This window comes from Culex quinquefasciatus, chromosome 3, assembly GCF_015732765.1.
Source record: "Culex quinquefasciatus strain JHB chromosome 3, VPISU_Cqui_1.0_pri_paternal, whole genome shotgun sequence".
NCBI classification, from domain to species: Eukaryota; Metazoa; Arthropoda; class Insecta; order Diptera; family Culicidae; genus Culex; species Culex quinquefasciatus.
The window spans coordinates 93,198,537-93,211,827 of NC_051863.1; the positions used below are offsets into that span (position 1 = coordinate 93,198,537).

General features: G+C 45.7%; 2 protein-coding genes across 2 annotated transcripts; both read left to right on the forward strand.

The window, feature by feature from the left end:
- The first annotated feature begins 448 nt into the window (after positions 1–448).
- LOC119770225 lies at positions 449–2,100 on the forward strand. The gene is made up of 6 exons (XM_038264676.1): positions 449–909; positions 966–1,072; positions 1,129–1,248; positions 1,306–1,384; positions 1,446–1,521; positions 1,582–2,100. The coding sequence occupies exons 3-6, from the start codon at positions 1,233–1,235 to the stop codon at positions 1,897–1,899; spliced, it is 489 nt and encodes a 162-aa protein (XP_038120604.1). The 5' UTR covers positions 449–909; positions 966–1,072; positions 1,129–1,232; the 3' UTR covers positions 1,900–2,100.
- Positions 2,101–4,465: 2,365 nt separating this feature from the next.
- On the forward strand, positions 4,466–12,856 carry LOC119769084 (myb-like protein P). Its single transcript, XM_038260983.1, has 3 exons — positions 4,466–5,546; positions 11,844–11,910; positions 11,974–12,856. The coding sequence occupies exons 1-3, from the start codon at positions 4,466–4,468 to the stop codon at positions 12,854–12,856; spliced, it is 2,031 nt and encodes a 676-aa protein (XP_038116911.1).
- Positions 12,857–13,291: the final 435 nt, after the last annotated feature.

A 13,291-nucleotide genomic window follows, 5' to 3' on the forward strand; every position in this document is an offset into this window, starting at 1 on the left:
ATGCAGATACCGCCGTCCCGACCGCCAAAGACCTTGTTCCGTTTGAGCATTGCATTCGATTACCTAGTCTTGATCCACATGCCGGCCATAGCATTGTCAAAGATCTCGTTCTGTTTTAGCAGGCCCAGACCTCCGATTCACACCAGAACTCCACCGTTTTGGCCACCCCAAATCTTGTTCCCGCGGATCACCGGGTTGCTACCGGTACGGATTTGCACGTCCGAGTACAGGTGATTGACGATTGTCACAAAAGTACGAGCCAACTTGTTTACCAGAGTTGATGAAGATTGTTTATGTTATGAACTTTGTTTGTAAACAAGCCGCAGCGCGCGCTTTTGCATTGACAACCACGACTCGTGACCACACTGAAATAAATTTTATGAAGGAATCGCGTATCGCCGTAAATATGGATGCACATACGGATTAACATATGCGATATAAGCCATATATGTAAAGTGATCACCTCGTGGATGTTCCACATAATTTATGAGAACATGTGTTGCGTTTAAGATAAATTTAGGCCTAAAATGTAGTTTTTGCCCATAGTCGCCGTAATATGTTAAGTTCAGGTTACACTAGTTTAGCTACGTAATAGTGAGAAGCCCAAGACTCGCTTGAGAATGCGCGAAGAGCCTGAGATTTCCCTGCAGTCGGCTGCACGCTTGCCAATATTTCCGACAACTCAACAAAAAGGGAAATCCAACCAGCACGACCATGCCACGTCGTACGATCGAACAGTCACCTGCATACACCCATCGAGAGCGGAGCCTCGCTCGATCGCGTCTCGCCAGCCGACATCAGCAGCTCGCCGAGCCGGATAAATCAGCGCTCGGAAACGGTAATTTACGTAAGGGGCACGAGGCCGGACAGGACGGCACGATACGCCGCAAAACCCGAACGAAACTACCGGTAAGTCGTGGTCGAGGCGGACAATTGGCACACCATTTAGTTGTCGCATTTCCCAGATTGGCAAGCCGTCCAGCGAGCGTCCCAAAAGTGTCTGGTTCACCTCACCAAGCTCGTGACGCCAAGGTCGACGGCGAAACACCGCCAGCCGCGTTTGAGGCCCGACGTGAGTGCAGAAATCGAGGTCAAGCGGACAGCCAATCATTAAATCTCTTTTCCTAGGCGCACACGGAGGCACGCCAGCGCCGTGTCGAAGGACGAGCCCGATCTAAAGCGGACGCGCGAGGCAGAACTCGAGAGTGGAGGCGGCAGGAGAGACGCATCGCATGCCAAAAACCACAAGTAAGCGAGGCATTGACAATTGACGCTGTACTTCCACTAAGATCACCCTATTCACAGGAGATCGAGGGTCACCACAAACACGCGCACGACTGAAGCGAGATTCAGTGTCAAGGTCACGCCGACGAGGAAGCAAGTCGTAAGTTAGCTCCAGGCAGGTGGTGCATCACCAATACTAACAAAGGGATCTCTTTAAACAGTGAGAACGGTGCTCGAAGCACGCGGAACACCACTAGAGGACCTGAAGCTCAAAAGAACGCCCCCGAACCGTACGGGGTAAGATTGAGCCTGAATCAAGGAGTAAGCACATGGAGCTGACGACTTTTGTTTCCACAGGGCGTTTATACACCGTTTGTTTTGTGCTCGAGGGCCGACCGACTGCACAGGTCGTGCCGCGGCAGTTTTGTCAGCGAATACCATCGGCGGAGATCGAGTAGAGGCGTCGAGAAGAGGCCGTCGAAGTCGCGCGTGGCGCCAGGACACGGAGGGTGCCAACGTCGTACGCAAACGCCCAAACATCGCCCACCGAGAAGCACGAGTTTGGCACGCAAGCACACCAGCACGTGGCGCGCAAGCACGCACGTACGCAGAGCGCGTCGCGAGGACGCGGAGCGCGTGGTGCGAACGCGACGCCGAGGCTGGAGCACGAGCTGATCGACGGGGGCCAGGACGTGCGGCTACGGCATGGCGGCAGAAAGCGCGCGAGGACGGGTAGGGATTAGATGGGCCCATCTGTGAGTGAGTAGGAAGACATGTGTTGTCCATTAGCGTAAGAAAGCAGGGAACAGAGTTTGGCAGGAGAAACATTATTATGTAAACTACTAGAATAAAACATGGCAACTTAGTTCACACGCACACAACTACTTTTAGTTATTTTGGCTTGCTAGTCGGGAGCGTCAGCGATTGCGCTCAGCTGAACGGATCCTAATCAACAATGGCGCCCAACGTGGGGCCTTTTGGCATTTTGGTTCGGAATTTGGAGATTTGCATAAATTGTGGCACGCAAATCGTTTTTCTTTTTGGCATTTTGGCGCAACATTACTTCAATTTTGGCTCATCATTTAAAATTTAAGATGGATCCGATGAGGAAATACAATATGAACTGGGAATAAGACATGTACTACATTTGTGCTCGCTTCCTCACCGCGTTAGAGTAGCGCGTTTGAGGGCCATCATCCAACAAGATGAGGCTCGAGGAATCGTCCCTGAATCTGCGACACACTTTTTGTCCCCAGAAGACGATCTGAGGCAATGTCACAAAAACCTCACCGAACTCGTGACGTGGATAGAAAAGGCTATCGAGCATGAGCATGAGCATGGTTGACTGCCAATGAGCTGCTACTCCGTTATTGACGGATCAGCTGAAGTTACACAATGAACCAACAGATGAGTAGTGGGAGCTAATCATCCTCACTGTATAACCCCTGAAGATCTCTGCTTTAAGTCAATACCGGCGCCCCCCTCAAGGAGATGCAGTTCAACAAAGGTAGGAATGTTAGTCCGATAGTTGAAGTTGCAGACTCATCAGACAAAGAATTTGTCGCTCTATACCTGTTGACACCGCATGAGACCGTTGAATCCACAGCATCTTCTTCAAGCATCACGGGAAGTGGGGGGAATTGTGTTAGTAGGGGAAGGAAAGGGAAAGTCAGGATTCATCTTGGTAGATGATATGACCAGAATGTGAACTGTGAACCATAATCGTTGCCTTCTGAGCTACGACGCTATGAGAAGGACTTATCATTCGCGTGCCATCCGAGCAACGATGCTTTGGGATGGGCTTTCAAAACGAAATGAAATTTGAATTAACGCATTATTCGGTAACGTACAATTTCAAATAGATCCGTCGTCGTGCCATCCGAGCCACGATGCTAAGGGAAGGGCTTTCAAAACAAAATGAAATTTTTAGCAACGTATTATTCGTTATCATGTAAACCTCAAATAGTGTTGATACACCGAACTGTTTCAATCGATTTAATGAAATTCTTCGCGCATGACTTCTTTGCAACCAACTTAACCACGAATTTACCCAGTCCGGACCGCGAACAACCGGTTCAACAACAGAAAGAAAATATATACACGACGACGCGAAGCCTTCTATCAATAAATTCAAGAATCTTCTATCACTTTCTCGAGGATTCTCGCGCGTCGATTCTTCAATCGATCTCCCCCACGAACACCACGCGATTGAGGGCCAAACTCCCAAGGCCACCACGCGACACTTTTTTCAATGAATTCCAGAATCTTCTATCACTTTCTCGCGGATTCTCGCGCGTCGATTCTTCAACCGATCTCCCCCACGAACACCACGCGACTGAGGGCCAAACTCCCAAGGCCACCACGCGACACTTTTTTCAATGAATTTCAGAATCTTCTATCACTTTCTCGCGGATTCTCGCGCGTCGATTCTTCAACCGATCTCCCCCACGAACACCACGCGACTGAGGGCCAAACTCCCAAGGCCACCACGCGACACTTTTTTCAATGAATTCCAGAATCTTCTATCACTTTCTCGCGGATTCTCGCGCGTCGATTCTTCAACCGATCTCCCCCACGAACACCACGCGACTGAGGGCCAAACTCCCAAGGCCACCACGCGACACTTTTTTTCAATGAATTCCAGAATCTTCTATCACTTTCTCGCGGATTCTCGCGCGTCTATTCTTCAACCGATCTCCCCCACGAACACCACGCGACTTAGGGCCAAACTCCCAAGGCCACCACGTGACACTTTTTTCAATGAATTCCAGAATCTTCTATCACTTTCTCGAGGATTTTCGCGCGTCGATTCTTCAACCGATCTCCCCCACGAACACCACGCGACTGAGGGCCAAACTCCCAAGGCCACCACGCGACACTTTTTTCAATGAATTCCAGAATCTTCTATCACTTTCTCGCGGATTCTCGCGCGTCGATTCTTCAACCGATCTCCCCCACGAACACCACGCGACTGAGGGCCAAACTCCCAAGGCCACCACGCGACACTTTTTTCAATGAATTCCAGAATCTTCTATCACTTTCTCGCGGATTCTCGCGCGTCGATTCTTCAACCGATCTCCCCACGAACACCACGCGACTCATGACGTGGATAGAAAAGGCTATCGAATCGAAAAACGTAACCTATCTGGTCCAGGCTAGGGCGCGTCTTCTTCACTATCGCGATCGCTTAGCAATCTTGCTTACAACGGAGAGACTGGCAGAGGATCACGAAGTTTGCTCAATGGTCGTTCAATTCTGCATCGAGGACATTGATGACACGTTGGGTAAGGCGAAGAAACGTTCAGAGATCAACACTAGCGGAGAAGATAACTCGGGTGCAGCGGACGGACAGAACAACGGGACGGCTCACGTCAATCCGGATCAAACAGAAAGACGAGACGAAGTGGGAACGGACGGTAACCCGCCGGGCCCAAGTAGCAATTTCCTATCATCGACGCAATCGGGAAACCGAGGCTTCAACATGGCGTGGAACAATCTGTTGAACCAAAACACCACACCCAGAAATCCAGAACCATCGCGACAACCAGATAACCTGGGAAACGATAACGGAGATTTGCTAAACATTTCAGAACGCCTTCCGGGTTACAACGAACACCAGAATGGAGGACAAGGGACTGTAAACAACAATAGACATGGAACGGGAATAAGCACTGGTCAAAGCCATCTTGGAGGGCAGGCGAACCATGGTCTAGGACAGCCACTAAACAGCAACCAAACTGGACTGCAAAGCGGCCAAGGCGCCGGTTTTCTGGGAAATCTAGCTGATGGTTTGCTCGGAGGTCAAGGACCCGGATTTTCCGGAGGTCTTTCACTGGGACGGAACGGAGCTCAAGCGGGTTCATACGGTGGTCGCGCAACTGGATTCCATGCAGGTCTAGCAGCTGGTTTCTACGGAGGCCGGACAGCTGGACTCTCCAATGGTCAATCAACCGGTTCCTACGGAGGTCAAACAACTGGAACAGGCGGCGCAAACGGAAGCCAATCGACAGGGCTTTTTGGAAGACCAACGACGGGACAGGACGGAGGACAAGCAGATAGCTTTAGAGGAGGTGCTGGAGCAGGGCTTAACAACAATCAAGGCGGTGATCCGGGCGCTGGTCAAGCATCAAGTGCAAACGGAGATCAAGAAAGGGTGAACGAACGAAACTATCGCTGGAGGGACGAATTGTTGAACTGGATGAGAATGAACGAACAACAACGACAACAGCAAATGCAAAACGAACAGTACCAACAACAACAGTACCAGCAGCAACAGTTTGAACAACAACAGTACCAGCAGCAGCAGTATCAACAACAACAGCGTTGGCAGTTCGAAGAGAGAAGACCCTACAAAGCGATTCACAACTGGCCGTTTCGCGTGTGTCTTGCGAACCTTCGTGGTGAACGGACACTAGAGCTGCGGTATTTTTTACTACCTAAGCTCAGAGTTATTTCAAACAAAATTCACAGTCTTTTTAAAGACTACCTGAGTGACTTTCCAAAATTCTAAACAGTCTTTTCAAGACTAACCCCACCTGAAATTTTGTTGTATTTTACAAAAGAAGCCATCTTTTTAAGAGAACTTTGCTTGCAAAATGCGTCAAAACAAAGGTAAACGCAAATCTTCTGAAGATTTGGTCGTTACGTCGGTGAAGCGTTTGAACGCTAAATCGGCTAACGGAAACAGAAAAAGAAAACAGCCTCATCCGAGGTCTGATTCTGATTCTGAAAGTGAGGTTAATCCTCCAATTCCATTGGCAAACAGTTTCGGTGTTTTATCCGAAACTGTTGACAAGGATCCTTCTCCTCGTACTGAGCCTTCTGCCGTCGAGAAACGAGTAAAGGCTCCGCCAATTGTAGTGACTTCCGTCTCCGATTTAGCCAGCTTTCGAACGCAACTGAAGAATTGCAAGGAAACTTGCAATTTGAAGGTTTCGTTCCAGCTTGGTCGAAGAGGAGAATGTCGCTTGTTGACGGAATCTTTACAAGATCACCAAACTTTTGTTGGTTATTTGAAAAACCACAAACACAATTTCTACACGTATGAGACCAAGAATGCTCGTCCATTCAAGGCGGTCCTGAAAGGTCTCTCCAACGACTTGTCGGTGGATGAGATCAAAAACGAACTTAAGGTGTTGCTTGGCTTTGCCCCATCCCAAGTAATACCAATGAAGAAAAAATCAAACGGGAATATTTCTCGCTTTGGTTTGACTTCACAATTTTATCTGATTCATTTCAACAGAAATGAAATCAACAATTTGAAACTTTTGGACAAAGTTCAGTTTTTGTTCCATGTACGGGTAAAGTGGGAGCATTTTAAGAAACATGGCGGTAATGGCCAGAATCTGACCCAGTGCCGGCGTTGCCAGGCATTCGGTCACGGTACTGATCATTGCGCCATGGTTCCAAAATGCATGGTTTGCGGGGATTCTTCTCACGACAAGGACAATTGTCCCGTGAAAGAAGTCACCCAATTTAAATGTGCAAATTGTGGTGGAAATCACAAATCAAATTTCTGGGATTGCCCCATCAGAAAAAGGTTTTGGATTCTCGTGCTAAGCATCAGCCGAAATCCAAACCGAAATTTTCTCAAAGTCAGGTTGTACCTGCATCTTTAAATCAAACGTTCGTGCTGTCTCACTCGAACAATACCCCTACCATGGAAAAGTTAGGTAACAGCAATGGCATTTCTTATGCCAACGTCGTTTCGGGTTCGGGTTCATCCACGAATTTTAAATCCTCTACCAATTTTCAAATTGGGCAGGTACCTCAAATTTCATTTGAAAATTTTTCTGCTGGCAACGCTTTGGGATCTTCTGATCTCGGCGATGTTACGTTTGAAAAAATGACTTTTTGCAAAACTCACTGTTTGGTTTGATTCAAACAATGAGTAATGCTACATCCATGATGGAAGCAATCCAGATTGGATTAAAATTTGCGAATGATGTTGTTCTTACCCTGAAGTTTAATCATGGATCTAAGTAATTCCATCAATATTATGAATTTTAATGCTCGCTCTTTAAAAGCGAAAGAAAATGAATTTTTCAACTTTTTACGAGTTCATAACGTGCATGTTGCTGTTATAACCGAAACATTTTTAAAAACTGGCACTTATTTGAAAAGTGATCCAGATTATAAAGTTATAACCAATAACAGATATATCACTTTACGTGACTTTAAGTTAAATGTTATTGAAAGTTTGGGCATTGAACTTGAATCTTCTTTTGGGAAAATTATGATTGCAGCTGCATATTTGCCTTTCCAATGCACTGGGGAAAATAAAAATTATTTCAAAGGGGATTTGAATAAACTTACTCGGCATAGATCTCGATTTTTGATCATCGGTGATTTTAATGCCAAACACCAATCTTGGAATAATTCAAAAGTAAATTCCAATGGTAAAATTCTATTCAGAGATTGCACTTCTGGTCTTTATTCGGTTTTATACTCCAACTTGCTTTTCTTCTGTTAGAAATCCATCAACAATTGATTTGGTTTTGACAAATCAAAGTCAGTATTGTGGTTCTTTAGTGACTCATGCTGATTTTGATTCTGATCATCTTCCAGTAACTTTTTCACTTTCTCATGAAGCAGTTACCAGACCCAATAGTTCTGTGTTTAATTACCACAAAGCTAATTGGGACAGGTATCAGCATCATATTGAGAATAATTTAAATCATGATTTTGTTTTAGAAATCAAAGCTGATATTGATTCAGCCTTGGAATCTTTAACTAATGCAATTTTGGATGCTAGGAATATTGCTATTCCTAAAGTCCAAGTCAAATTTGTCAAATCTTCAGCTTCTGATTCGTCTGAAAAATGTTCGCCGAAGACAGTATCAACGTTCTCGTGATCCTGCACTGAAACGAATTCAAAAAGATTTGCAAAAGGTTATTGACCACAGATTCACTCTCCTGCGAAATGAAAAGTTCGCAAGAGATGTCGAACAAATTAAACCTTATTCCAAACCTTTTTGGAAACTTTCAAAGGTTCTTAAGAAACCTCAAAACCAATCCCTTCTTTAAAAGATGGTGATAATATTCTATTAACTAATGGGGAGAAAGCTCAAAAACTTGCTCAGCAGTTTGAGAGTGCTCATAATTTCAACTTAAATGTTTTGAGTCCTATTGAAGATCAAATTTCAATAGAATTTCAGAATATTGTTGAACAAGAATTTTCATCAGATGAAGTTTTTAATACGGATCTGAATGAAATAAAATCTATTATCAAAAAATTTAAAAATATGAAAGCCCCTGGTGAGGATGGCATTTTTTACATTTTAATTAAAAATTACCAGAAGCAACTTTAAGTAGCTTGGTCAAAATTTTCAACAAATGTTTTGATTTGGCATATTTTCCCAGTAGTTGGAAAAATGCCAAAGTAGTTCCGATTTTGAAACCGGATAAAATCCTGCTGAAGCTTCAAGCTATCGGCCCATTAGTTTGCTTTCATCTATTAGTAAATTATTCGAAAGAATAATTCTTAATAGAATGATGACGCACATTAATGAAAATTCAATTTTCGCTGATGAGCAGTTTGGATTTCGCCTTGGGCATTCAACTACTCATCAGTTGTTGAGAGTTTCAAATTTAATTCGAAGCAACAAATCTGAGGGCTATTCTACTGGCGCTGCTCTTTAGACATAGAAAAAGCATTTGACAGTGTTTGGCATAAAGGTTTGATTGCGAAATTGAAAAGGTTTAATTTTCCGATTTATATCGTGAAAATTATTCAAAATTATTTGACGGATCGTACTCTGCAGGTATGTTATCAGAATAGCAAATCTGATCAACTACCTGTACGTTCTGGCGTCCCTCAAGGAAGCATTTTGGGTCCAATTTTATACAATATTTTTACTTCTGACTTGCCTGATTTGCCCCCAGGATGTCAGAAATCACTTTTTGCTGATAATACAAGCATCTCCGCCAAAGGTAGAAGCCGAGGTAGAAGCCTTCGTGTCATCACAAGAAGATTACAAAAAAGCTTGGATATTTTCAATTCTTATTTGAAAGAATGGAAAATTACTCCAAATGCTGCAAAAACTCAACTTATTATTTTCCCTCACAAACCAAGGGCTGATTTTCTTAAACCAAAAAGTCATCACATTATAAAGATGAATGAGGTAAATTTAAAGTGGGAGGATCAAGTGAAATATCTTGGACTTGCTTTTGACAAAAACCTTACTTACAAGGATCACATTGAAAGTATCCAGGTTAAATGTAACAAATATATTAAATGTTTGTATCCACTTATAAACAGGAATTCTAGACTTTGTCTCAAGAATAAACTGTTAATTTATAAACAAATTTTCAGACCTGCCATGCTTTATGCTGTGCCGATCTGGACAAGCTGTTGCTTAACCAGGAAGAAAAACTTCAGAGGATTCAGAACAAAATTCTGAAAATGATTCTGAAACTTCCTCCCTGGTTCAGCACCAGTGAACTTCATCAATTAGCCGAAGTTGACACTTTGGATGTTATGTCCAATAAGATAATTGATGCATTTCGACAAAAATCATTGCAGTCTTCAGCTGCATTGATCCGCTCTTTATATAGTTTATAAGTTAGTTTTAAGGTATCCCTTTTCCCTTTTGTACATGTAGGACCTCCTACATTTGAAATCACTGAACAGCGAAAGCTACAATATTTCATGAATAAATGAAAGTTGCTAGTATTTAAAATTGAGGTGAAAAGTCATCGATTGTGATTGGACACTCAATAATATTTTAACTGAATGAATGTACATGGAAAAGAAAAACTGAAAAAACTGTCCGTTTCGCTACAAAGGAGAAAAGGACCCCTCCGTGTACGCACGAGAGCATGCAGCTAGTGCTCAGTGCTCCATCGTTTTTTCGATTTTTTTCGCCGTAATTGATTGTGGTTACCCGCGAGTTTGCTTCTCCAGCATGCCAAAGGCCGGCCGTGGCTGTGGCAGTTCGAGTGCGGCCTCGAAAAACCCGCGAAGTTCGTCTACCGGCCGTGTGCAAAAAGGTAAACAAACCAACGCCGTGTCGACCGCCATCGCGCAGGGGAGCGTGAGCCCAGAAGGAATCGACAAAAAGTTACTACACCCCGGATATGTTCCAAGATCACCAGTGCGAACCCGTTCGGGTACCTCCGGTGCCACGACCAGTGGCACATCAACATCCGCCAACATTCCCATCAGGAACGAGTTCCAGATGCTGAGCGACGACGAAGAAAACAACAACAACACCGACGGTAGCACCACTACCGACGACGACGACGACAATGGTCGTGCACGGAAAAAAGTGCCGACGCCAAAAAAGAATAATTCTCCAACGGAACGAAGACCACCTCCAATTTTTGTTTTGGACACGTTGGCGGACGATGTTGACGAGTTGCTGGAAGGCCTCGGATATTGTCTGAAAATCGGTAAGTCGGCAGTGCAAGTGATCACACTGAATAAAAAGAACTTCGACCTGGTGTTTGAAGAATTGAAGCGTAGCAACTTCAACTTCTACACATTCAACCCCGAGAAGCCCCCTGTTAAGGTCGTCTTGATAACCCTATCAAGACCGCCCGATCTCCGACCTGAAGGGTCACCTTTCGGACGCCGGAATAAAACCGCGGGAGATTAAAGTGCTCTCGCGCAAAACAACGGTCACAGGTACGTACACTCTGTACCTGTTGTACTTCGACCGCGGCGCCGTCAAGATCCAAGACCTGCGGCGGACTAAGACGTTGGACGGTTTTTGGGTAAACTGGCGGTTTTACACCAAGAACCCGACGGACGTAGCGCAATGCCACCGTTGCCAGAAATTCGGCCACGGCTCGCGGAACTGCAACCTCCGGCCCCGCTGCGTGAAGTGCGGTGAGTCACACCTCTCGGAGGCGTGCGCACTGCCACGAAAGGCGGACTTGGGGACAAGGCAGAACAAACCAAGCCGCGCGTAAAGTGCGCGAACTGTGACGGCAACCATACCGGTAATTACCGCGGATGCGTCGCGCGCAAGTCCTACCTCGAGGAGCAGGAAAAGAGGAAGAAGAAATCAGCAGCGTCCCACCCTCCTCAGCGAAGTACGAGCGCAGCCGTTCCTGCAGCTGGCCAGCGTACGGTTCCAGCGGACAACCCAGCGTTCCCTCCTGGATGGGGGCGATCGTTTGCAAGCGTGGTCGCTGCCGGAAGCGGCGATGCGGCCCAGCAAGGAGTCACCGGGGAAGATCTCTTCACCCTGCCGGAGTTCTTTGCTCTCGCGGGGGAGATGATGACGCGGTTTCGGACCTGCCGTAACAAGGCGGAGCAATTTCTGGCCCTCGGGGAGCTGATGATCAAGCACGTCTACAATAGATAAAAAAAACTGTGATCTAGTGTAAGCTTTTTCTATTTCTATCCCCTTTTCTTTGCAAATTTAGTAAGTTTTTTCTATATTTTTTCTTACTCTTGATAATCTCTTAGTCATAAGCAATAATCGTTTCCAAAATGGATTGAGATTTAACACACAGCTGAAAGGAACTCCAAAACTCTGTTATGAACTGCAAAAGAACTCATTGTAACATGATTATTCACTAATAAAACCGAATTGAATTGAATTGAGGAGAAAAGGACGCGACGTCACTCAACACGTTTCTCCATCGGGTTGAAATATTTGCACTTTCAGAGGAAATACCAGAAGGCTTGCTTTTGAAAAACATCAAACATCTGCTGCAGGACGATGCGCTAACTTGGTATGGGAACGCATACTTAAGTGGTGATCTTTTCTCGTGGGAGGCATTCAAAATCTTGATCAGGCGAGAGTTCCTTCCGGCTAGTCAAGCGTTTGCCATCAGGGTAGAAGCATACCATCGCTTACAAGGAGAGAGTGAGTCTTTCAGCAAGTTCTTCCAAGACATCTCAACGCTGTTCCAGAACTCCCAACCGCCGATGAGTGAAACAGAGATGATGTTCATCTTAAAGAAAAACATGAACGACATCTACGCGCCGATTGCAGCGGCCAATCGAATGGCAAGCATGGACATGCTGGTGCAAGCCTGCAAGGAGTTCGATGAGCTCAAGAAGATGCAGAATGGTCAAAGACGTGTAGTCTTACCTCGGAGTGCACTGCTAGAGCCAACGCTGAGCACGCCACAGTCGACACAGCGCGGTTCCCGATTCCACAATCAATCTCAGCGATTCGGTCGCGTAAATGTGGTAGAAACTGAAGAACGACAACAACCAGATCGAATGACAAGAGTCGATCCCAGCCAGCAAGACCAGCGGTGCCAAGAAGAGGACGTCGAAGAAGACGAACGAATCAAATTACTAAACGAGCAGGTCAACGCGCTAAGGATGCGATTCGACAAGAAGGAATTTCGAGCTTACCAAACAAACAACGGACAACATCAGCAACCACAACAGCAGCAACATCAACAACAACAGCAGAACCCTCACTACCAAGATCAGCAGCAAGCGGCAAGGTCATCAACAGAGAACCGAGCATCACAGGTAGCGATTTGCTGGAATTGTGATGCAGAAGGACACAGATTCATGGACTGCGACAAGCAGCAAGTCATGATGTTCTGTTATCGCTGTGGTAGGAAAGGGTACTCGCTGAGGAACTGTCCCGACTGTTTACAAGAGTCGGAAAACAGCCCAGCGGGGAACCAACAGCAGAGGGGAATGGATCTCCGCTAGCATGCAGCAACCCCTCCGACATTCCCAATATCAGCAACCTTAATTCGATCATAGTCAACTCAAAAGAGGAAAACAGGCCGCATGCGATAATAAGTGTGTTCGGCAAGAAACTAAAGGCGCTACTAGACAGCGGGGCCAACTGCTCGCTCTTAGGCGGAAGCTCCGTCGATCTCGTCGAACATAAAGGAAAGGAACAGTAGAAGGAGGAATCAAAACTGCTGACGGGACGCCACACACAATCAAGAACTACGTGAGATTACCGATTGTCTATAACAACAGAAACGATACACTGCCGATGCTTCTCGTGCCCAGTCTTCCAGATTGCGTCATTCTAGGGATGAACTTTTGGGGGAAGTTTGGTGTAAAAGCGGTGTGCTGCTCGTTGGAAGATTCGTTACAGTTTGAGGAACCGCAAGGGGCAACCAAACCGCTAAC